Source organism: Rhinoraja longicauda, chromosome 12, assembly GCF_053455715.1.
Source record: "Rhinoraja longicauda isolate Sanriku21f chromosome 12, sRhiLon1.1, whole genome shotgun sequence".
Lineage (NCBI taxonomy): Eukaryota > Metazoa > Chordata > Chondrichthyes > Rajiformes > Arhynchobatidae > Rhinoraja > Rhinoraja longicauda.
The window spans coordinates 3,671,593-3,697,430 of NC_135964.1; the positions used below are offsets into that span (position 1 = coordinate 3,671,593).

Genomic DNA, 25,838 nt, shown 5'->3' on the forward strand with positions numbered 1-25,838 from the left:
CTGTTAACTCCTTCGAAGATAAATCAGAAAGTATGCAAATAACTTTCTTTTTTTTAAAAATCGGATTAATTATCTTATTGGTAGTTCATAACATTAGAAGAAATATTTTCATCTTCCACATGCCAGAGAATTTCAGCTTAGATAATTTCCACAAGGAGAACATTAATCCTCCAAAACTGTCATAAGCGCGAAGAATGAGTGTGGAATCTTAATTAAGCTCTTACTCATTTAATACATCCAAATCTGCATTCAAATCTTTAGTGCTTCTGGATGCACGGACATAAAAGTGAAAGAGATGCACGGTTATGATTGAAAAGAGATAGACCGGGTATGTTCTACTCAACCACAGTTCTCATGTTACCACACATACTTAACAAATTCCACAGAGTAGAAGAATCTGAAAGCTGAAGCACTCCCTATATCGTAAATTCAAAATAATATTGAATTACAGATTTTCCCCAGGTATGTTACATTATATTTCAAATGGAATGTCATTCACTGCATTTGTATTAACCACAACAAGATAGTGATCACTTTCTCTTTTATCTGTTTCTACTCATGCATTGTAGGCACATCATTTGGAGCCAGGTGGCCACTACGTTCGTTTGAAGTTTACAATGAATAATCACATTCAATATTATATACCTAAACAAGAGGATATTCATGAATTGGTAAGCAACCTGAGTTTGAATATTAGCAGCCTATAAGTCAAGTCAAGTCAAGTCAATTTTATTTGTATAGCACATTTAAAAACAACCCACGTTGTTTATATATAAGTATATATGGAGAGTGCAAAGGTCTTATCTCATTATTTATTCCTATCATATTTACTTTTTCCCTACTGTTATCAGATCACTGAATGGTCCTCTCACAAGGAAATGGTCTTATTTCATGATTTATTCCAATCATATTTAACTTCTTAATGCATTTGTGCATAGATCACAAGAGAATTACAACAGAGACAGCAGTTTGGTCAGGTTTACCTTGCCATCATTTGGGAAATCCCATTGTCCGGAGCCCATGCCTCCTGCTATTTCACAGGAATGGTAAGATGTGGGTTCTGGTAATGGGAGTGCATTTTCTGGTGTCTTTTGACCATTTTACAGAAAGGTTTTGGTGCTTTGGATGCAAGAAAAGGTTAATTGATTGCAACAAAAAGCACTGTGAATTGGAAAGTAATGACATTTTAAAAATGTGCTTCATGTAACAATTTTTTAACATCTTTGTCCTATCTATGAGTCTTAAAGCAAATCTTGACAAGAAGTCACTTACTAAGATGGAGGGCTGATGAAAGTGATGGTGTTGAGTGGAATAAAGAGGAATATAGACATGAAACCAGGATTTAAAGCATTTGAAGCAGAAGACATGGTGTGCCAATGATGAAGTTATTAAAATTGGGGATGTTTAGATGGCCAAAGTGGGGACCACAGATATCTCCAAGTTTTGTTTTCATTTATAGGCTGTTAAAATACAGTGGAGTTCAGCTTTGCAAGGCTTTGAAAGAGAGATTAAAAACTAGAGATGTTACTTAACTGCGAAGAGGTCCGAACCTATAAAGTTTCGAATGCATCTGTCCTCAGATTTTATTCACTTTTTATGTATGGGCTACATTTTCTGAGATCGCCATTAATAAATTATATTGGTATCCATTATAGATAATTCTCTAAGTAAGTCAAGAAAAGGATGGTTAAAAATACATTTAGAAACCATTGTCTTGACATCACTACCTTTGGGAGATCGTAATGCAATGTTGTTGCACGCTATCCTGCAGCAAATGTGGCATGTGAATAAGTGAGAACTGAACATATTCATATTATAAATAAACATTAATAAATTGATTATTAGTATTTCTTAGCAATATTGATTATATTTTGCTCTGACGTTATGCCTATGTTTTCAATTAATAAAATTATTTTATTTTCTCAGTTGTATCAAGAAATTGAAATTTGTCCTAAGATTACACATCATGTTCAATTTGACAAGTCTGATACTTCTGTCAGTTATGGTAAGGATATGTGCAAAATGTTACACAAATATTTATGCCATTTTTTCAATTACTTATATTTGTTACTTATACCTTTGTTTTCATTGCTTTTTTTTAAACATCCATCTTAAAATAACACACTTAATTGTTCAGTATTTGTATGTTGGAATAGTTGTATTAAATTTAAGATCAACTTTAAAACTGGCATGTGAATTATTTGTTTGATTTGATCAAGGGAGAACATGCATAACGAAAGATTTGGTTATAGACAATAGAAAATAGGTGCAGGAGGAGGCCATTCGGCCCTTCGAGCCAGCACCGCCATTCAATGTGATCATGGCTGATCATTCTCAATCAGTACCCCGTTCCTGCCTTCTCCCCATACCCCCTGACTCCGCTATCCTTAAGAGCTCTACCTAGCTCTCTCTTGAATGCATTCAGAGAATTGGCCTCCACTGCCTTCTGAGGCAGAGAATTCCACAGATTCGCAACTCTGACAGTAAAAGTTTTTCCTCATCTCAGTTCTAAATGGCCTACCCCTTATTCTTAAACTTTGGCCCCTGGTTCTGGATTCCCCCCACATTGGGAACATGTTTTCTGCCTCTAACGTGTCCAACCCCTTAGTCTATTTCCTTTTTAACACGCAACAATTGATTTTGAATGAATAAGAATTATTGTATTTATATTTTCCTGAAATAGCCACATTTTTCTTCCTCCAAATTTGTACATTCATCAGTGTCTAGATTCTAACACAAATACAGGAAATCAGCATGCTGCCCAATTCCTGAGAATGAGTTCCTTGCTCAGAGGAATTCGGCACTAAACTGGGAATAACGCTACTTACTTTTTCTCCTTAACTAGAAAATTAAGCAAAACTGTGCAATTAAACTTTTAATCTAGGTTGGTGAAAGATTAGTGCAGCTACTAACTATTTTTTAAAAATCCCTGGAAACTAGAATGGTGCAAATGAACCTGGTGGGAGCAGATATTTCACACCATTCAATTAAAGCGAGAAAGCATAATCCCTGAAATACAGGCCAATTAGTTTCAACTCAATTATAGATAATCTTCTGCAGTTCAGTATCTCACTACTCCTTGGTTTTACTTGGAATGCACCTTGCAGTACAATGTTCCTTTTACTATGTATAGTTCCAACCAAACAGAAATTCTGTCATTGATTCCTCTGCACTCTTCAGACCTTTACAAACCACAAACGTTGAAGTAAATAATTAAATCATAATGATTATCTATCAAACTTTATCTCACTTTATCTTGCTCTAAATTTTGTACCCTTTATCTGTTCACTGTGGACAGCTTGATTGTAATCATGTATCGCCTTTTCGTTGACTGGATAGCACATGTGACAATAATAAACTAAACCAAACTAAACTAGCCTCCAAATGTAGTAAATTTAATCCATATGGGAACAGTTCAGAACATCTTAAATTCCTCTTTGCCTCTCAATCCACAAACCAAAATACTAACTGAAATCAATGTAGTCTCAACTGCTCTACTATGTCGTACCTGGCAAAGAATCAGTGTTGTGACTCCCAAATCAGTAAGTCAAGGCCCCGCATTAAATTTCATGGGGAATCCTATGACTCAGTGTAGTGACAGACTCAGCTGGAGTACACAGAGATAGTGTATACATGGTTGTCTACTCTAGTTTAAGTGCCTGCCCAACCAACACCATTCATACCAGTGGTTAGTATTGTGAATGTCTAATTTTCAAAAGAATCTTAAAACTGCAGAGAGTACATGGTGCAGATTCACCAATTTGATCTTAGAAATGGAAAATTATGGATTAATGTAAAATTGGAGCCACTACCATTGAAATGAAGAAAGCTGGGTAAAAGTATTCAAATATTAATATTTACACAGTGAATGGGTGCTTCCTCAAAAAAGCCAGTGACAAGCACTCAATGTGGTCTTTGAGAGAATAAATTGATAGGCTTTCCTTTTTATTAAGTTCTAGAACCAGGAAATATTTTAGCACAGGAAGTAGCTGCAGCAGAGCCATTAAATATTCTAAGCAAAAACTGGGAAATTGAGGCAGAGGAAGATATAGGAGAAGGTAATAGTGAATAAAGATGGGATGTGATTGAGGTAGTTGACCATCCCCAAAAACCTTTGCAAAGTGGGGACATCTGCTGGCGCCGTCATCTCACCAATAGCCATCGTTTTGAAAGGGTTGACTTTAAGGCCTTCGCTTGTAAAAATGTACCCAACATAGCAGACCTGACTTGCACTTGAGAGGATTAAGCTTCAAATGCACCTCTCTGGCACATTAAGCACTTTTCTCAAATTAGCGTCGTGTTCTTCAACGATGATCGCGCAGGGATACCCTTCGAAAATCTGTTCCATGGTACACTGGAATACCTCACTGGCAGAGTTGAGTCAGAACGGCATCCGTAAAATCCTGTAGCAGCTGAAAGTGGTTAGCAATGAAGATTTATAGTCAAGCGGAATCTGCCAGAAGGAGCTCTTGGCATCCAACACAGAAAATATCGTTGCATTGTCCATGTGTGCAGCCACGTCTCCTACCGTGTGCATGGGGTGGTGTGGCCTTTTCAGAGCAGCATTCAGGTCCTTCGGATTGATGCATATACGGATTTCTTGTTTGTTCTTTTTGTTGGCTGCAACCATAGAGGACGCCCAATCGGTCGGCTCCATCACGGGCGTGATGATGCCCATTACCTGCATTCTGTCCCGTTCAGCTTTGACCCGGTCCTGCATAGCCCCAGGAATGCGATGTGCAGGACAAACAACAGGTCTCGCATCCGGGTCCAGTGTCGTTGAATAGGTCACTGGGAGCTTTCCAAGCTTGTCAGTAAAGAGATCACTATACTCCGTAAGAATTTGGTGTGATACATCCTCTTTAACAGGGGTCAACTGGTGAACATCCTTGCTGAACAAGACCAGCCCCATTTCCTGGCATGCATGAAGTCCTAGCAGTGGTGCAGCACCTTTGTGGACAACATAAAATGGAAGTGTGTATAACTGTCCCTCTCGGTGGCACTGCAACTTCACCATTCCAACAGGTTTGATTTTGGTGCCACCCCCATACGCAATTAAAGTGGTGGCTTTACTGCACGACTTTAATTGTTCACCATCCCAGAGACGCATAAATGACTTTCTCGAAATCACATTGCACTTAGCACCAGTGTGTACCTTCATTTCTACTGAGGCACCATTAACTTGCATGGTGATCATAGCTTCGTCATTTCTTACTCTTTGTGCATCAAATGAATCCATTTGTCAAGTCAAGTCAAATTTATTTGTCACATACACATACACCATGTGCAGTGAAATGAAAGTGGCAATGCCTGCGGATTGTGCACAAAAAAGAATTACAGTTACAGCATATAAATAAAGTTAATAAGTTACTATAGTGTAGACAAAAATTTAGTCTCTGGGGTTATAAAAGTTGACAGTCCTGATGGCCTGTGGGAAGAAACTCCGTCTCATCCTCTCCGTTTTTACAGCGTGACAGCGGAGGCGTTTGCCTGATCGTAGCATCTGGAACAGTCCGTTACTGGGGTGGTAGGGGTCCCTCATGATCTTGCTTGCTCTGGATCTGCACCTCCTGATGTATAGGTCCTGCAGGGGGACGAGTGTAGTTCCCATGGTGCGTTCTGCCGAACGCACTACTCTCTGCAGGGCCATCCTGTCCTGGGCAGAGCTGTTCCCAAACCAGACTGTAATGTTGCCGGACAGGATGCTCTCTACAGCCCCAGAGTAGAAGCAATGAAGGATCCTCAGAGACACTCTGAATTTCCTCAGTTGTCTAAGGTGGTAAAGGCGCTGCTTTGCCTTACCCACCAGTGCGGCAATGTGCGTTGCCCACGTCAGATCCTCTGTGATGTGGACTCCCAAGTATTTAAAACTGCTCACCCTATCCACAGTAGACCCATTTATCTCCAGTGGCGTGTACGTCCTTGGATGTTTAGCCCTTCTGAAGTCTACAATCAGCTCCTTCGTTTTAGTGACATTCAAATGTGATCCCATCAACACCAACTGTCTCATCGGCATTGCTGTTGGTTTAATTTGATTGCAACTGGTGAACAAACTCTTTGGGTTTCTCCCTGTGTAAGTCTGTTGTGTGGATTTGCACCATCTCTTGAAGTGATTGCGTTTTCTACAGGCATAACACTGTTGACCAAAAGCTGAACACGTTTCCCTTTTAGCTGCATGATTACCTCCACAATTGTTGCAGTCGGCAATAAATCGTGTCCCAGACTTTTCTGACTGGATTCTCATCATTATCTCAGGCTTACGTTCTCTCTGGAATCCAGCTTGAACAGCATTGATACTTGTGGCAGAACGCTGCACAATAGTTAGCATCTCATTATGCACTTCGGCCATCTCGTGAACTTGACAGGTAGAAATAGCCTGAACCAATGTCAAGTCACTATCACACAGTACTTTCCTTCATGTATCATCACTAATACCACATACCAATCTATCTTTAATAAGCTCATCACAGAGCCCTCCAAACCTGCAGCTCCTTGCTTGTAACTTGAAAGCATTGACATATGATTCAATTGTCTCACCAGCCTTCTGATTCTGTGTGTTGAACTTGTGCCGTTCCATGGTGAGATTAATTTGAGGGCTGCATAACTCTTGAAATTACCTCTTGAGACATTGAGGATCCTCTTTCGATTCAGCGGGGTAACAACCTATTCTCCGCCTCCCACGGCAGGCTGTCTCACCTCCTCCACATACAGAAATGATCACGCACACTCAATAGCCTCCTGTCCCACCAGGTTGAGAAGAATATACGCTAGAGTGCGGGGTGGCTTTTCGGAGTGTGTGACTATGACAGAACTGTCATATCCTTCCTCGAAGATGCGCCATCTCTCGCCGATGTTGCTGTCGAAGACAAGCGAGTTCGATCTCCAGAATGCATCAGCCATGTTCGTTTGGCAAACAAACTTTTCGTTCTCTCTTGTCGAGAAAAAGAGAGTGGAAAAACTCACGAATGTCAAGCCGATGAAGTTCCGGACTAATACTTCTGACACCATGTATGAAGTTGTGTTTATAACGACAAGTCGTTTAAATTCATAATAGGTTTTGTTAACCACGAGGCTGCAGACCACAGATAAAAGCCTTTACATTCCTGCGGATCCCTCGCTGTCTGAACCGAACCTGGATAGCGCGCATGCGCTAGATAAGATGCTCCAGGAACAGTCTGAACGAATACCCGACATGATCAGGAATATAGTAACTGGTCTACATCTACCTTCAATTTTATGGGGTTACTGAGAGCAACCACATCTACAACTTTATATTAAACAGTTACTAGTTGTCTAGTAGAAGAGGGCCGATGCTCCTGGTTGCCTCACAAGTACATACCATGGAAAAAGGGATTGCTGTTGATAAGAATCAGTACTTGCTATTGAACAAAATGAGCTGGGTCGATGATATAAACAATTGCTTCTTTGATTTAAATAGGGGAAATGTTATTATTTTGCTGTGAAATAACTTATTTTGGGCACAAGAAAATTGTTTAAGCTTTGGCAAAGCAAACCATGAAATCATATTGGTAAATTAAAGTCATGGATTTTCAACTGAAATGCAGAGAGGTGCACTGGTCTGAACAGCCTGCTCCTCTAATGTATTTTCTAAGATTCCATGTAGCAAGAGAAAATAAATAACCACTGTGTGGTGCTGCAGAACATTGTTCATATCATTTTTTCATTAACACTGGAAAATGAAACAGTCGTAACAACTAATAATAATAATTATTATATATTCCTTTATTCGTCCCACACCGGGGAAATTTACAATTACAACTATTCTCCAGTTCACTTTACAAATAAAATCCTATCCATTGACCAATAATCACATATTAATCATTTTGTTGGTTATGCTGGTATGAATAAATTAATTATGTTGATTTTTTTTTACTTCATAGGACATAAATGTCATTAACAAGGATTAGATTTATTGTCTATCCCTTTGAACGAAGGGAAATCTAGGTGATTTCAGACATCTGTTAAGGGTCATCCACATTGTTTTGTGTTTGGAATTGCATCTAAGGCAGACTAGCAAGGACTACAGGTTTCCTCCCTTTAAGGGTCATTTGTTGACCAGTTTTAAGGGAAGGAAAGTTAATTCTATTACATTGTTTGGTGCAATTGCTCTGTGCACAACAGTATATTGCCTGACAAATGTAGTTATATTCCAACTTTTGTACTTTTTATTTCAGTTCATAGTCAGCTAGTATCAACATTTTGCAGTGAGTTTCACCTTTTTTGAATGCCCAAATTTATGCTGATGTAAAGGTATGAGCTTGCATCACCCAATCTTATGAAATATTTATTTATTTATGATTTATTGTAATTTAATTCTCCCTTTAGGATTTTGTGTATCTTTAGTTGAAGAAGAAGAGTCACACCAAAAAATGATTATTACAGATGTAAAAGAAGGAGGTCTGGCTTCATCTAAAGGTAATTTAGTTTTCTTAACAAATACATTTTTAGCATTTCATTCTGTCTACCTGTTGTAAAGATCATTTTGGATTTCCTTCTGTAAAGAAGATTTAAAAATAATATTGTTCACGAGTACTCTAGATGCTTGTACTCTATTTTGATCTTTCTGCAAGATAATAGTTTTTGTTATTAATAATGTTTGCTCCCACTCCTATCCTGACTTTAGTATTGAGGTTGGATATATGGCTACGGCAAAACAGAAGTTCTTGAATAACATCTTCAAGTCAAAAATCCTGTCTGAAGTAATGAAAAGAGATTACATAACAGCCAATTCAATATTTACCAATTTGATAAGACTCTTAGGAGCTCTGCCAAAAATACTAATGGTGGATGCGATGTTTTCAAATCTCAAGAGTGTTGGTAATTTTCTGAAGTTTGGTATGTGTATTCTGATGATTTACAAAATGTTTGATGCTGAGATTAAATGATAAAAGTGCACAGTAGATTTGTCAATATTTCAAAAGAAAAAGACTGCTTGAATTATAGTTATAAAGACAGTCCATATTTCCCTACATTTACATAAAAGCCATTTAAATGTGTTTACCTGTTGAAAAGATATTTTGCTCTCAGAGCACAGTAATCAAATGTTCCTTTAAATTTCTTGATTTTTACATTTAAGAAAGGTGAGGTAAATACTGCCACTGATAAAAACGTACATTAGAATGTAATAATAGCTATTAGTTCTTCGATTACAGCAGATGCTTATGTAAACCAGAAGGTGGCTGGTTTCCTTGATATATCACTTCAGCAAAAAAAATGTGTGCATTTATAAAGTAGCCATAACTTAGTAAAATGTCACCATTGTTTCGGTTCGCTGAAAAAAATACATGACAGCATCCACAATGTGATCTTTTTGATTAAAACCATTCAGAAGTTTTTGATGAAAAATAAACACAGAACAAGATTTGAAACAGTTGTACCGGGCCCTGGTGAGACCGCACCTGGAGTACTGTGTGCAGTTTTGGTCTCCAAATTTGAGGAAGGATATTCTTGCTATTGAGGGCGTGCAGCGAAGGTTCACTAGGTTAATTCCCGGAATGGCGGGACTGTCGTATGTTGAAAGGCTGGAGCAATTAGGCTTGTATACACTGGAATTTAGAAGGATGAGGGGGGATCTTATTGAAACATACAAGATAATTAGGGGATTGGACACATTAGAGGCAGGAATCATGTTCCCAATGTTGGGGGAGTCCAGAACAAGGGGCCACAGTTTAAGAATAAGGGGTAGGCCATTTAGAACGGAGATGAGGAAGAACTTTCTCAGTCAGAGAGTGGTGAAGGTGTGGAATTCTCTGCCTCAGAAGGCAGTGGAGGCCAGTTCGTTGGATGCTTTCAAGAGAGAGCTGGATAGAGCTCTTAAGGATAGCGGAGTGAGGGGGTATGGGGAGAAGGCAGGAACGGGGTACTGATTGAGAGTGATCAGCCATGATCGCATTGAATGGCGGTGCTGGCTCGAAGGGCTGAATGGCCTACTCCTGCACCTATTGTCTATTGTCTATTGAAACCATTTCTCAAGCCTCTGATTTCAGTAGATGACATAGGATAGTACTTTTGAATGATCATTTTATAATTAACTAAAGTATCATTCGATCCATATCCTTTTATGTTTGCCGTATTCCACACCCACCCCACCCTGACTCCTGGCACTTTCCCTTGCGGGCCATGCAACTCTTGTTCTTGCACCTCCGACATCACCACTATCCAGGCACCTAAACAGCTCATCCAGGAGAGGCAAAGATTCACGTGCACCTCTTCCAACCTTGTCTACTGCGCTCATTGCTTCAGATGTGGCTTCTTAATATTGACGGGACAAAGTGCAGATCAGGCGATCGATCTGCAGCATATCTGTGCTCTATCTTCAGTGATCATCCTGAGCTCCCAGTTGCACGCTTTCATTTGCAGCTTTCAATGTAGGTATCAGCTTCTCGGTACCAGCTAACTTGCATGATAACGCTATGCGGCAATGTACATCACAGCAGAGTGGACAACACCACTTGAAGTTAGACTGCATGTCCCGAAGGGTATGTGCATGGTGGCTGCAGCTGGCGTTTGCAGGGAGTCGAGATCTTTCTGATGAGAGAGATATTAAAACATCACATAAGATAGCAGACAGCAGCTCTCAAAGGTTTTTTGGTGCTCCATTGGAGGGCTGAGTGGAGGAGGGAGGAGTTGTGCACTAAGCATTAAAAGCCAGGAACATGTCCCGACATACTTCTGAGGCAATGGGACAAATAGTTATTACAGTCAGTGACAAATATTAAGCCTGGAGAATTTGGTTATTGCTTTGTGTGATGTATCCTAGCAACCACATCACAAGCCTCTGATAGACACAAAATGTTGGAGTAACTCAACGGGACAGGCAGCATCTCTGGAGAGAAGGAATGGGTGACGTTTCGGGTCAAGACCCTTCTTCAGACTGAGAGGCAGGGGAGAGGGAGTCTAGAGATATGGAAGGATATGGTGTGCAAACGATAGGTCAAAGCAGACAACGATAAGGACAAACCTCAGATGTTTGGTTAATGCATCATATTTCTATTAGTCATCAGAAAAACACAAACTCAGGCATTTCTTTGCTCATCTCACATTCGCACACTCAATTCTACTGCCTCACATCCACTGTTTACTGCTTTTGCAACTGCCAATGAATCATCCCTGACAAGCCAATTGCTTTGCATGACACTGATTCATATACTTAATACTTATAAGGTCAGGTGACAGCATCAAGTAGGGTTGCCAACTGTCCCGCATTAACCGGGACATCCCGTATTTTGGGTTAATTTGTTTGTCCTGTACGGGACCGCCCTCATCCTGTATTAGGTCCGGAGGCCCCTATAGGTCCAGACAGTGTTGGTCCGGGGGCCGCTGTAGGTCCGGACAGTGTAGGTCCGGGGGTCGCTGTAGGTCTGGACAGTGTCGGTCTAGGGGCTGCTGTAGGTCCGGACAGTGTTGGCCCGGGGGCCGCTGTAAGTCCAGACAGTGTGGGTCCGGAGGCCGCTGTAGGTCCGGACAGTGTAGGTCCAGACAGTGTAGGCCCGGGGGCTGCTGTAGGTCTGGACAGTGTCGGTCTAGGGGCTGCTGTAGGTCCAGACAGTGTAGGTCCGGAGGCCACTGTAGATCCGGACAGTGTTGGCCCTGGGGCCGCTGTAGGTCCAGACAGTGTAGGTCCGGAGGCCCGGGCGCCGTCTAACGGATGCTGCGTGGCAACCCGCCTCCCGACCCGGGTGGCCGCCATTGGTGGAGTGGGAGCACGTGGTCACTGGCAGGGTGAGGTGGGGCGCAGGGCAGTGATGTCACCTTGTCCCTTATTTGGGAGTGAGATAGTTGGCACCCCTAACATCAAGTAACTTGCAGAAGTTGGCAGAGTTGCATGTCCTTTCATGCAGATGGACCACAGTGCTAGTTATTATTGGCTTAGCTGTTATCCAGGCTCAGGCATTCAGTCCAAAGTCAGATGTCCAAGATCCCCTTCCAAGGCCTCATCTGTAGAATCCCGCACTAGCCATTTGCCTTGGGAAGGCAGTGTATAGAAACAGATGGCTGCTAGATAATGGCCTCTGAGGAAATGCAGTGGGGTAGGATTTGATGCAGGAAATATAGATTTCTGAGTGTGGTATGAAATATTATTTTTGAGTTTAGCAGAAAATCAACTGTCTGGTTTCCTCTGATCTTTTCATTCCTCTCCCCCCTTGCTTCCAGAATTATTGTCAAGGACTATGATATCAAGATGATAATTCATTGGATTATTGCAACTTGCTATGTCTAATAAATACTACATTGGTGCCTTCAACTGGTCCAGGTGACAGTCGCATTATTGAAGGACATCAATGAGCTTTTTGTTGTCATTTTAATACTTTTGATGTCAAGTCAAAGTCAAAGTCAAAGTCAATTTTATTGTCAATCCTCAGCCAGTTCACACAGACAGAAAATCGAAATACCGTTTCCCACAATCCCGAGGAACAAAGTGCATAAAACAAAAGGCACAGCAAACAACAATCAACATAAAACATAAAATATAAAATATAGTCACTTCAAATTTTTTTCAAATTTTTTTCAAATATAGTCACTTCAAATTGCCCAATGTGTGGGTTGTGTTTCTGAGTCATGAATCAAATCATTAACATTTTCTGCCTTTTGTCATCTTTTGTGATTGGTGAAGAGTTGAGTGGATAACACCAAGTAATATTTTTTTTATGATATATGTTGCCTATGCACCTAATAAATGTGTCTTCAGTTAGAATACATCTTAGAATTGACCTGCATATACCTTTATGCTGGTAGACTATTGCTTTGGCCTAAACCTCTGTGACACACTATGTTGACAAAGAACACATACAGCCCAGTAGTCGCTCTGTTTGTTGCTGTCTAGTAGGAGAAACTAAATTACATAGTGACCTCTACGTACAGCATCGAACAACAAATTTAGAAATATTGCAAATATTGCCTGCTGCAACCCGATTCCAGTGCACGAAAGTTAACACTAATGGTCACAAGCATTGTGATTCTCAGATTACTCTTGAGGTTGAAATTGTGGCTGGAGCAAGTGATGGCTGAAATCATTGGGGGCATTCTGACTGAGCGAACATCTTGACAAAATTGTGTGTCAGAGATTCAGGCAGAGAAATCAGTCCACCAGCGCACTGGGTGATAATAGCAGACAACTGAGCATTCTCTTGCAGCAATTTGTCATGCTTTGAATACATATGTCATAATCTTCCAATCATGCTATATTCCAAAGGAAATACTTGCCAATGTATGCAAAACTTGAGAGTAAATTGGACTGTGCAAAAATCTTGAAACCATTTTGACCTTTCCCCACCACCCACACCATATCCATTGGACTTTAGTAACATTACATTATTGCAAAATGCAGTGTACTCTTGGACAATCATAGAAACAGCCAATAGAAATAAATCAGTAGTGACCTTGAACGCAGTTAAACAACTGGGGTGGTGGACCACAAGTGTTGATTTTTGCTACTGTTCAGATGTGATAAGTTGAAAGAATGATAAATGGAGATTAAGGTGTAAAATGGTAATTAGCATCAAGTCAACCGTGTCTACGGATTGGAACCTAACCTGTGTATTTTTAACAGGCATTAACTGTGTGCAAACTGATACTACTCTCAACCATATGATGTTTAATTCTACGTATCAAAAATAAATAGATATTCATTTGGATTTGTTTGTAAATTATACATTTGAATTTTCAGTCTGCATAGTTTATACGGGTTAAACACTGATTTTTCGGCACCCTCTGTTCCAGACCCTTTCCGGATGATCAGTATTTCCGTACTAACGGAGGCATGTGATAGTGAAACAACAACATGCCTCTGGCCCGCTAATGACACCCCTCCCATGTCTCTAAAGAACACGGAGTGCCAGAAACCTAAATAAAACTAATACGCTCTACTTAGTATCATTCTCAAAAGCACGCATTAAGTTGGAGACCAAAACAGGACACGTCTGGACACAAGATCGCTATTTTAACACTCTGTGTGTATTTTCGCAATGCGCAGGGCAGCTTTACCATATTGTTGCATGTATACATCACATAGCAGCTTTACCATATTGTTGCATGTATACATCGCATATCTCCCCCCTTAGAATTGTGATACTTTTCTTCCATCTAAATCGTACTAATACGTATAAAACAATCCAATATCATAATGATCTTTATATACATTATGTTTCCAAAGTATTTTTCTATAACAAAACCCAATTTAAGTAAGTCCAAAAATATGCATCATATTGTATCCAATTAAATCCAAATCAAAGTTTACATATCCAATTCTTATTTGGAATGTGAGTATCATCTTCAATGTAATTCTATCAACCAAATAACCTAACCAACCCAAAATGCCGAATAAGAGTATTCATGTTACAATCCTTTCCATTAATGATAACCAAATTTTCGTTGCGTTTACATTGTCCATATAACTGAGTCCGTATAGTCAAGTCCGTTGTCTATTTCGCTTTGGGTACTGCTTACGCCCTGAATTGCTTTCTCCGTTGCGCTCTGATGTCGCGTCCTCGACGGTGCCATCGTGGTTGCTTTCGTCGAAGTTTTCATGTGCAACGCTTCTTTCGTTGACGTCTTCATCGTGCACTGTGGGCGTACCCATGTCGAAATCTATCGAATCTCCCGTTTTGTTGGTTGTGGGAGAGTCGATTTCGCGTTTCAGAATCTGGTCTGCGTGACGTTTCCAGATTTCTACACCATTGACGTGAACTTCGACCTGGTACGAGACAGGACCTAGCTTCTTTGCGATGCGTCCTGATACCTATTTCTCCCCTCCCGCGTAGTTGCACCCTAGCACGTTCTCTCCCTCAAATTCTCGAGCTGGGCGCGAATCATGGTGCAACTTTTGCAAGAATTGTTTGTCACCAATGGTTGCTCTTTCATCTGGCACCGCGATGTTGAAACGCGTGCAAATTTTCCTTTTCATCAGCATTTCAGCCGGCGTTTGCGTTGTAGTAGTTTGCGGCATTGAACGATATGAGATGAGGAATCGAGCGACACGCGTTTGCAGCGGTCCCGACATCTTGCAGAGCACTGTCTTCACCGTCTGCACGGCGCGCTCTGCGAGACCATTGGTTGCTGGATGGTATGGCGCACTTTTGACATGACGAATGCCATTCGCTTTCATGAACTTTGCGAACTTTTCGCTCGCGAAACATGGGCCGTTGTCATAAACCAGTGTATGCGGAAGGCCATGTGTCGCGAACACGAAGCGAAGCTTGTCGATAGTGACCTGGTTCACCTCCTGCCAGTTGAGTCGCAGAACTTTCAACCACTCATGGCCAAGTAGGCTTGGCCCCGCCCCGTTCGCTTGAGCGTTGCTGGTTGTGAGAGACGGGCGCCGAACATTCTCCCAACAATTCCACTTGCTCTCCAGTGTAAGTACGGAGAACCACAGTGCTCTCACGAAGGCGTAACTTTTCGCCACTGGTCCTTCCACGTCTCTTCACTGATAAGCGTAACTCCAGCTCCGGTGTCGATTTGCATGGGGATAGTCTTTCCCCCCACACACATGTCCACAGTGAAAAGAGTAACTTTCTTCTTCGCACTTTTAGTATGATAAAGACCATACACATCACCTTCCTCGGTCAGTTGGTGGCTTTTTTCCGTTTTTCCGGCTGACTGCTTTTTCTGCTGTTTTTTCCTTCCACTCTGAGCATTTTTCCCACTCGACCTGCACATCCATGAGAAATGCCCTTTTTTCCCGCAGTTGAAACAATGCACCTGTTTCACTGGACAGTCGTTCGGGTCAGCGTGGGGAGAGACACCACAGCGATAACACGAAGATCCTCTTACAGTTCCCCGCTTGGGCTGACCACTGTCAGGCCCCCTTGATTTCACGATTTTGTTTATCGCTTCGCTGGGCTTTTGTTTCCCATCACGGAGATCAGCCGTGTTGCGGTCTGCCGTCTCCATAGCGGTGGCGATACCGAGTGCCTTGTCTAAATCCAGCGTGGCTTCCGACAATAATCGACGCTGAATGCGGTCCTCATCAATCCCACACACCAAACGATCACGTAACATTTCATTGAGATTCGAACCATAAGCACAATGTTCAGCGAGGTGACGTAACTCGGCCACATAATCAGCGACTGACTCACCCGGCTGACGGTGACGAGAGTTGAATTTGTAACGCTGGACGATGACCGACGGTTTCGGGACCTTGTGATTCGTGACTGTTGACACAATCTCAGAATATTCGACTTGCCCAGGTTTCTGTGGAGCAAGTAAACTCGAGATGAGTCTGTACGTTGGTCCTCCACACACGGAAAGCAAGATGGCCCTCTTCTTTCCCGCATCTGTAATGTCGTTGGCTAGGAAGTAATGTTCAATGCGCTCGGTGTACTGCACCCAGTCGCCCTGTGCAACATCAAATTCCCCTATTGAGCTAAAAATAGCCATGGTAACAGCAGCAAGTAACCAGGCAAAACTTCAAAACAAGTTTATCCTCGTCGCCAATTAATGATACGTTCTTCTCAGTATCATTCTCAAAAGCGCGCATTAAGTTGGAGACCAAAACAGGACACGTCTGGACACAGGATCGCCATTTTAACTCTCTGTGTGTATTTTTTGCAATGCGCAGGGCAGCTTTAGCATATTGTTGCATATATACATCACATAGCAGCTTTACCATATTGTTGCATGTATACATCACAATAAAAGTAAAATGAATGTGAATGGAATGACTTGCTGACCCATCCCCGGCTCCCACCATCTGCTTGGTCATTTAGAGCCCCGACTTCCGACCCCACTCCTGACTGCACAGTGAGCCCCCTCACCTGCCGCTATTTATCTGCTCCCCGCTCGACCACTGCCATCTCCTTCTCCCGTCACTGTCCAGTCAGCCTCTTTCCACCCCTCCCCACCACCGCCTCCTTCTCCCCCAGAGTCGCTGACGTGCTCCACCTTGGAAGCAGCATCAGGTGAGAGGCGGGGGGGGGGGCACGGTAACCGTGCCTAGTTTTAAAGTGAAAGGCCACCAAGTGCTGGAGTAACTCAGCCAACTGAATCAGCCTGAGGAAGGATCCCGATATCACCTATCCTTGTTATCCAGAGATCCTGACATGCTGAATTACACCAGCACTTTGGATCCTCTTGTCTATTAACCATCATCAATAACGGATACCACTCCCTCCGCTATGGCCCGTTATACCGAGGGTTTACTTTAAACTGATCATAGCCGAGGCTCTAAATGTCCGGGGAGATGGTGGAAGTCGGGGATGGGTCGGTAGGTCATTCCATTCACATTCCGTTTACAATGCCTCCTGTGGCTGCTCAGGGAATTTCAACTGAGCTCTCGTAATTTTGTCCGGATTATGAGGGGGGACGGGACGAATGGACCATCAGTTGCTGGAAAATCGGTGTTTATCCTGTATGTGGTTACTTTGGTGTTCTCCTAAATCTACTTTATCCAGTGATGTATTTTCAATGATAAAATACCGTCTGATGCATAGGTTTCACTGTAAACAATTTTCCTAGTCACTTTTATAAAATGAGTGCAATCGTTTGTGGTTGTAACTCTGTTATTAATCCACCCTGCTTCAATATGCAATTGATTCATTTAATTTGGAAATTATTTCTTTTTATGTTTTACTGATTGCATCATAGAAGTATCATAGTTGACATATCTATTATGTATTGGTTCATTTCAAAAATCCCTGCACCAGGTATCTTGTTAAATACTATTCAATAACATTTGAGTATATATGGTAAAACAACACAAAATATGTGTTTATACACTGAAAAGTATTGAAAAAAGACCAGGCTTTTTTCCAAATAAGAGGTCCACCCAGGATAATGTTACATCTACCTATCTCTCAATAACCTTCTGAATTATCTTTTTGTTCTTACTGCTGCCAAAGATTAACCAATTAAGAAACCAAAATATATTGTTTTGTAAACGGTAAATGAACAGTGATATAAACGGAATGCTGTGAACAATTTATTGTTCAAAATGTACTAACATATTTTATTCAACTTCTACATTTAGGTCTAAAAGCAGGTGATGAAGTATTGGAAATTAATAAAATGAAAGCACAAGATCTGGTTGTCTCTGACCTGAAGTCCATCTTGTCTGCACCTTCACTTTCTCTCACTGTACGTACTTGTGGTCAGCCAGTAGATGGGCATATGTGCATCTCACCTCTGCGAAAGACAGGAACGACAGATGAATTGCATGATAGTGCATTTGTTTCCGGCCATCAAGGTAGGATTCACAGTTGCCATTTAAATTAAGAATAATTATTCGTAAAACTGAACTTTGATCCTTTCAGTTGTGCTTTTATCTAAGAAGAACTGCAAGGGCAATCCAAGGTCTTACAGCCTAGTGAGCACAACATTAATGCTGGGAAAGTTATTGGAGGGGAATCTGAGGGAGGAATCTACCAAGGACTTGGAAAGGCAAGGACTGATTAATGAAAGTCAGCATGGCTTTGTGGCTGGGAAATCATATCTCGCAATGTTGATTATGTTTTTTAAAGAGGTAACCCACATGATTAAGAAGGACGTGGCAGAAGATGTTGCCTAGATGGATTTTAACAAGGTCTTTATCAAGGTCCCACATGGTAGTCCAGCCTGGAATTTTGATTCACTTGAGATCCAGGGTGAACTAGTCAATCAGTAACAAATTTGGCTGAGTGGAAGGAATCAGAGGGTGGTAGTAAAGGGTTGTTATCCAGATAGTTGGTCTGTGATCAGTGGTGTGCTGCAGGAATCTGTGTTGAGCCCAATGTTGTGTGTCATCTATATTAATGATTTGAATGACGATTGTTACCTTTGTTAGTAAGTTTGCAGATGACACCAAAATGGGTTGTGTAGTGGACAGCGAAGAATGTAATCTAAGATTACAACAGGATCTAAATGAGCTAGGGAAGTGGGCAAATGGAATTTACACCTGACAAGTATGGCGTAATGGATTTTGTAAAATTAAACCAAGACAGCAAATGGGAGGGCCTTGGAGGGAGTTGTAGAACAGAGAGACCAAGGGGTGCAGATGCATGATTGGTGACACCGCTTGACAGGGTGGTGAAGAAGATATTTGGCATGCTTGCCTTCATCATTTAAGGCATCGTATACAGGAGTTGGGATATCATGCTACTACTGTACAAGCCATCGTGAGGCAAGACTTGGAGTGTTGGTCGGCCAGTTATAGGAAGGATGTTGTTAAGCTGTTATGCAGCGAAGATTAACTAAGATGTTATCAGGACTGGAGCGCTTGAGTTATAAAGAGAGGCTGGGTGAGTAGGAGCATTTTTCCCTGGGCATACGAGCTTTGGAAGTGACCAGACACAGATATATAAAATCATGAGGGGTTAGATAAGGTAGATGATCAGTCTTTTACCCAGGATAGAGGTGTTTAAAACTAGAAAGCATAGATTTAAGGTGAGTGGAGAAAGATTTAAAAAGGACACGAGAGGCAACCTTTTCATAGAGTGTCTGGGCATATGGAATGTAATGCCAGAGGGAGCTGTAGAAGCTGGTACAATTGCAACTTTTAAAGGGCATTTAGACAGTACTTGGATAGGAAAGGTTTGGAAGGCTAGGGGTTAAATGAAGGAAAATGGGACTATCGCAGATAATAATAATAATAATTCATTTATTTTATATAGCGCCTTATCGCATGCTCAAAGCGCTTTACAAAAACAATTAACATAGAAACAAACAGACAAACTATCCTGACGGAAAAGCGGCGAATACACAAAGCCAGCGTCCTCTCACGTCAGGGTCCGGCAGTAGACATTAAAAAGCACAAGACACACAGATATAATTTTTTACACAAACAGCCATCACAGTGATTGCTCTAGGCATACCCTCACTGTGATGGAAGGCAAAGTCTTATCTCCTCCTCGTTCTTCTCCCGTGGTGCCACGAGGTGATCGAGGCTCCCAACTTTTTGAAGCCCCCACCGGGCGATGGAAAGTCCCAGGGCCGAGCCGAGCAGGCCGATGAAAGTCCTGAGCCCCCACCGGGCGATGGAAAGTGCTGCGGCCGAGCCGAGCAGGGCGATGAAGGGCCTGCGAGCGGGTCGATCGTACCTTGCGCTTCGGGGCAGTCGAAGCTGCTACGGCTGGAGCTCCCGAAAGCCGGTCACCAGCCAGGGACCTGCGAGCTCCCGATGTTGCCGTCTGCAGGGCCCACGACCGAAGCCTCCGAGATGGTAAGTCCAGGCCCTGCGACCGGAGTCTTCAAGGTCGATCCCAGCTGGAGGCCGCCGACTCCACGATGTTAGGCCGTAGCGCGAACGGAGATACGACACGGTAAAGGTCGCATCTCCGTTGAGGAGGAGATTTGAAAAAAGGTTTCCCCCAACCCCCCCACCACCCCCCCACATACACAGAGTTAAAAATAAAACAAAACGTACATTTAACGACGACAATGACAAAAAAACAACAAAAAAAACAGAGAGACTGCCGGTGAGCCGCAGCTGCAGAACACAGCCACGCCCCCAAGATAGACATCTTGCTTAGCAAGAGGCAACCATGGCTGACAAGGGAAGTTAGAGATGGAATAAAACTTAAAGAAAAGATGTATAAGATAGCAAAGAGTAGCGGGAAGCCAGTGGGTTGGGCAACTTTCAAAGGACAACAAAAGATAGCAAAAAAGGCAATACGGGCTGAAAAGATACGAAGCGAAGCTGGCCAAGAATATAAAGAAGGACAGTAAAAGCTTCTTTAGGTATGTTCAGAGAAAGAGATTAGTAAAGACAAATGTGGGTCCCTTGAAGGCAGAAACGGGTGAAATGATTATGGGTAACAAGGAAATGGCGGAAGAGTTGAACAGGTACTTCGGATCTGTCTTCAATAAGGAAGACACAAACAATCTCCCAGATGTACTAGTGGACTGAGGATCAAGGGAGACAGAGGAACTGAAAGAAATTTGCATTAGGCGAGAAATAGTATTGTGTAGATTGATGGGACTGAAGGCTGATAAATCCCCAGGGCCTGATGGTTTGCATCCCAGTGTACTTAAGGAGGTGGCTCAAGAAATCGTGGACGCATTGGTGATCATTTTCCAATGTTCAATAGATTCAGGATCAGTTCCTGTGGATTGGAGGGTACTTAATGTTATCCCACTTTTCAAGAAAAGGAGCGAGAGAGAAATTGGGGAATTATAGACCAGTTAGCCTGACATCGGTGATGGGGAAGATGCTGGAGTCAATTTTTAAAGAGGTAATAACGGCTCATTTGGATAGCGGTAAAAGGATTGGTCCAAGTCAGCATGGATTTATGAAGGGGCAATCCTGCTTGATTAATCTTCTGGAATTTTTTGATGATGTGACAAGTAAAATGGATGAAGGGGGGCCAGTGGATGTAGTGTATCTAGACTTTCAGAAAGCCTTTGATAAGGTCCCACATGGGAGGTTGGTGAGCAAAATTAGAGCACATGGTATTGGGGGTAGGGTATTGACATGGATAGAGAAATGGTTGGCGGACAGGAAGCAAAGAGTAGGAATAAACGGGTCCTTTTCAGAATGGCAGGCAGTGGCGAGTGGAGTGCCACAAGGTTCAGTTCTGGGGCCGCAACTATTTACAATATATATTAATGATTTGGATGATGGAATTAGAAGTAACACTAGCAAGTTTGCGGATGACACAAAGCTGGGTGGCAGTGTGAACTGTGAAGAGGATGTTAGGAGGTTGCAGGGTGACCTGGACAGGTTGAGTGAGTGGGCAGATGCAGTATAATGTAGATAAATGTGAGGTTATCCACTTTGGCGGAAAAAATAAGGAGGCAGATTATTATCTCAATTGTGTCAGATTAGGTAAAGGGGAAGTGCAAGGAGACCTTGGTGTCCTTGTACACCATTCACTGAAAGTAAGTGTGCAGGTATGGCAGGCAGTGAAGAAAGCTAATGGCATGTTGGCCTTCATAACGAGAGGATTTGAGTATAGGAGCAAAGAAGCCCTGCAGTTGTATAGGGCCCTGGTGAGACCACATCTGGTCTTGTGTGCAGTTTTGGTCTAATTTGAGGAAGGACGTCCTTGCTATTGAGGCAGTGCAGCATAGGTTCACAGGGTTAATCCCTGGGATGGAGGGACTGTCATATGAGGAAAGATTGGAAAGACTGGGCTTGTATTCACTGGAATTTAGAAGGATGAGAGGGGATCTTATAAAGACATATAAAATTATAAAAGGACTAGACAAGCTAGATACAGAAAAAATGTTCCCCATGTTGGGGGAGTCCAGAACCAGGGGACACAGTCTAAGAATAAAGGGGAGGCCATTTAACACTGAAGTGAGAAGATTTTTTTTCATCCAGAGAGTTGTGAATTTGTGAAATTCTCTGCCACAGAAGGCAGTGGAGGCCAATTCACTGGATGAATTTAAAAGAGAATTAGATAGAGCTCAAGGGGCTTGTGGAATCAAGGGATATGGGGATAAAGCAGGCACAGTTTACTGATTGTAGATGATCAGCCATGAACACAATGAATGGCGGTGCTGGCTTGAAGGGCCAAATGGCCTCCTCCTGCACCTATTTTCTATGTTTCAAAGGCAAATTAGGTCGTAGGGCCCGTTTCCATATGTATGCATCCTATGACCTGCATTCTTTCTCTTTAGTTTATACTTTTTAGAAGGATAATGCAGCAGTAGAACGGATGATCTGTTAAATCAAAACTCCATTGTGTACCAGACTATTAATTAAGCTGTGGGATCTATCACAGTCCCCGGAGAACTAGCCAAAGTGTTATAATAGCAACAACCAAACACTCTCCTCCCAACTTCTGAAAGGCACAAAGGATTTACAGTAAATGATGGACTGATATAAAAGTTACAGCTCCAATCAGGTTAGCATTGCAAGGGATTGATGTTAGGATTGCTGGAGGCGGGTGCATGCTACATTCAGTGTTCAGCTCTTGTCCTGGAATCAACGATCGCATTGAATTACATGTACGGATGGCTCTTTGGGATCTGATGGGATTTGATGTGGTGAAGCTTTAAGCTATGAATCATGACAGATGAGCTGCACTAAGAATGATTTTTCTGGCAGGAACAGAACAATGAATTTGAGCAAAGTCAAGAAACACTTGCAGCCTGTCTGCAGCGTCTCTGCTATTATTCTCAAAAATTCTCACTGACATTAAAAAATAAAAAGATAATTTTCGGTTAAATAAGTAGCCATGCCATTTTATGTTAAATAGGCATGCTGACTGCTGGAATGACTAGCAAATGCATATATAGCATTAAACACAGAATAAAAATCAGTGGTTGATATATTCGCTATGCTTCATTTATCCTTTTTTCCTGAGATGAGTTTGTTTTTCTTATGCTGGTTGTTTTTCAAAAGCTGATCTTTTTTTAAGCTGCAAACCCAGCAGTATTCTAAATAAGATTTGCATGAATAATATTCAAGAAGGAACAGAAAAAAAGAACTGGTAAGAGGAGAGATGAAAAAGAACATTGTTACCATGTGTATATTTACCGGAATGAACTATATGGTTGGTATATTGACACAGGTACCACCAGGTTTTCAGCACCTCACAACAAAAATGGTTTGACCCTTTTACAGTCTTTCTGAATATGCCGCTAAAATGTACTATTACATTGACGGGGATTTCTGAGATCAATCCTATTGCCGCTATCAGATTTACTGGTAATTATTTGACGTGAAGCCCAGCAAGTGGCAGCAGAGTGGCACAGCTGGAAGACCTGCTGCCTCAGAGCTCCAGAGACCCGGGATTGATCCTGACCTCCAGTACAGTTTATGTAGTTTGCACATTCTCCCTATGACCATGTGGGTTTCCTCCAGATGCTCCGGTTTACTCCTACGTACCAAACTCATGCAGGTTTGTATGTTATTGGCCCTAGTGTGTAGGGAAAATGGTATAACATAGAATCAGTGCGAACGGGTGATACATGGTCAGCGTGGACTTGGTGGGCCGAAGGGCCTGTTTCCATGCGTATCACTAAACTAAACTAAAGTGGGATAGACTTCTGCTTGTAGATCTGCTAAGTCCTGAATGTGTGTGGCTGTAATCTTGTAGTTTTGCACATGTATGATACCTGGAGAAGAAAGGTATTCCGTCTTTTTCTAAATTTACATTACCTAAAATAATGAGGTAATTATAGTGCTTGTGTTGCTGAATTGTCATAGGTCATAAGGTCATAAGTAATAGGAGTAGAATTAGGCCATTTGGCCAATCAAGTCTACTCCGCCATTCAATCATGGCCAATCTATCCCTCCGAACCCCATTCTCCTGCCTTCTCCCCATAACCTCTGACACCTGTACTAATCAAGAATCTATCTATCTCTGCCTTAAAAATATCCACTGACGGCTTCCACAGCCTTCTGTGGCAAAGAATTCCACAGATTTACCACCCTCTGACTAAAGAAATGTCTCCTCGTCTCCGTCCTAAAAGAACGTCCTTTAATATTTGAGGCTATGACCTCTAGTCCTAGACTCTCCCACAAACGCTCATCATAGGTTAACCTACTCGTTCCTGGGATCATTCTTATAAACCTCCTCTGGACCCTCTCCAGAGCCAGCACATCCTTCCTCAGATATGGTGACCAAAATTGCTCACAATATTCCAAATGCAGCCTTACCAGCGCCTTGTAGAGCCTCAGCATTACGTCCCTGTTTTTGTATACAAGCCCTCTTGAAATAAATCCTAGCATTGAGTTTGCTTTCTTTTGCTTGCATTTGTCCTCAGCTAACAATTCAACTGTAGAGCCATCCTTCTCTTCGCTCCTTCTCCTTCTCCTTCTCCTTCTCTTCGCTCAATGATTTAGTTAACTTTTAATGAATCTTTTAGAGGTACATCAGAACCAGTAAACAGAAGGAAAATAAGTGGAGAAATACTGCAGCTAAATCAGTGCTCATAAACAGCAGTTAACATAAATTGTAACGCACTCCATACTTCCTGGAGGGGCTAATAGTTATCACTTTTTAAAAAATAATTAAAGGGGATTTACTGCTATGATCTTTAGCAGCTGCTAGCACTCTTTTTAAAAAAATTACAGAGAACTTGGAAAAGTGATCTCTACCAGCTGTTGTGATGTCCTTTCAGACTCCCGCAATTGTGAAATGTGAACAGAACAGCACATATAAAGTTAACTGCTTTAATGGATTTTGTAACAGTAATCCTGTTACACTAAACCTGGCCCATTATCAGTTAACAATAGCTTTGCATCTATGTTTGAGCTGATCTGTGAACACTGAGCAGTATCAGTAGCATAAGTCTAGTTACAAGAAGCAGTATGAGTCGTTATGTGAAAGTATTTCCATTTATTTAAACTTCAGAAGTTCTCAATTTACTTCCAAAAGTTAACTAAAAATTTGTTGCGTGCAACATAAAAATCATGCATATAAGAAAATAACTGCAGATGCTGGTACAAATCGCACTCTACTTCGCTAAATTTTAAATTTATTATGTTTTGCTGCGATATGTTGCTTTCATTAAATATTTACCTTTTCTTAACTTTTGTACAGAAATATTGGGCAACCATACCAAACCTAGCTATGATAAAGAGGGACTCCCTGCTTTACTTGAGACTGATGTGGCATGTAAGGTAAGTCAGTTGTCACATTGCACAATGAGATATAATTGAAGTGTATGCTGTCTATTCTGCATCCCTCTGAATAAGTACTGAGGATATTGATTTAGTTCAAGAACTATTTCTTTATTAAAATATTAATATATTTGATGTGATAAGCATTGTTTCAGATTCTAAGGTAAGTTTTTAGTGCTAAACTCTGCAGATGACGCTGTGTTTTCTGTCTGTTGGCTCTAGTCCTGGAAAAATAGTATCTTGGGAGTCGGACAGATATGTTTTTGTGGAAGCCATCATTTGTCTGACTCTGTGTTCCAGTAATAGGAACAAATCTCCATTACCTTAGCAT

The 25,838-nt window shown here is 41.7% G+C and overlaps 1 protein-coding gene across 2 annotated transcripts in view; it reads left to right on the plus strand.

Moving 5' to 3' along the window:
• Window positions 1–25,838, plus strand: part of tiam1a (TIAM Rac1 associated GEF 1a) — a 243,819-nt gene that overhangs the window by 128,957 nt on the left and 89,024 nt on the right. For both annotated transcript variants that reach the window (XM_078408889.1, XM_078408890.1), the window contains 5 exons: window positions 570–671; window positions 1,927–2,005; window positions 8,347–8,436; window positions 17,987–18,202; window positions 25,428–25,507. In XM_078408889.1, coding sequence (XP_078265015.1) covers window positions 570–671; window positions 1,927–2,005; window positions 8,347–8,436; window positions 17,987–18,202; window positions 25,428–25,507 — 567 coding nt within the window. The remainder of the gene's footprint in view (window positions 1–569; window positions 672–1,926; window positions 2,006–8,346; window positions 8,437–17,986; window positions 18,203–25,427; window positions 25,508–25,838) is intronic.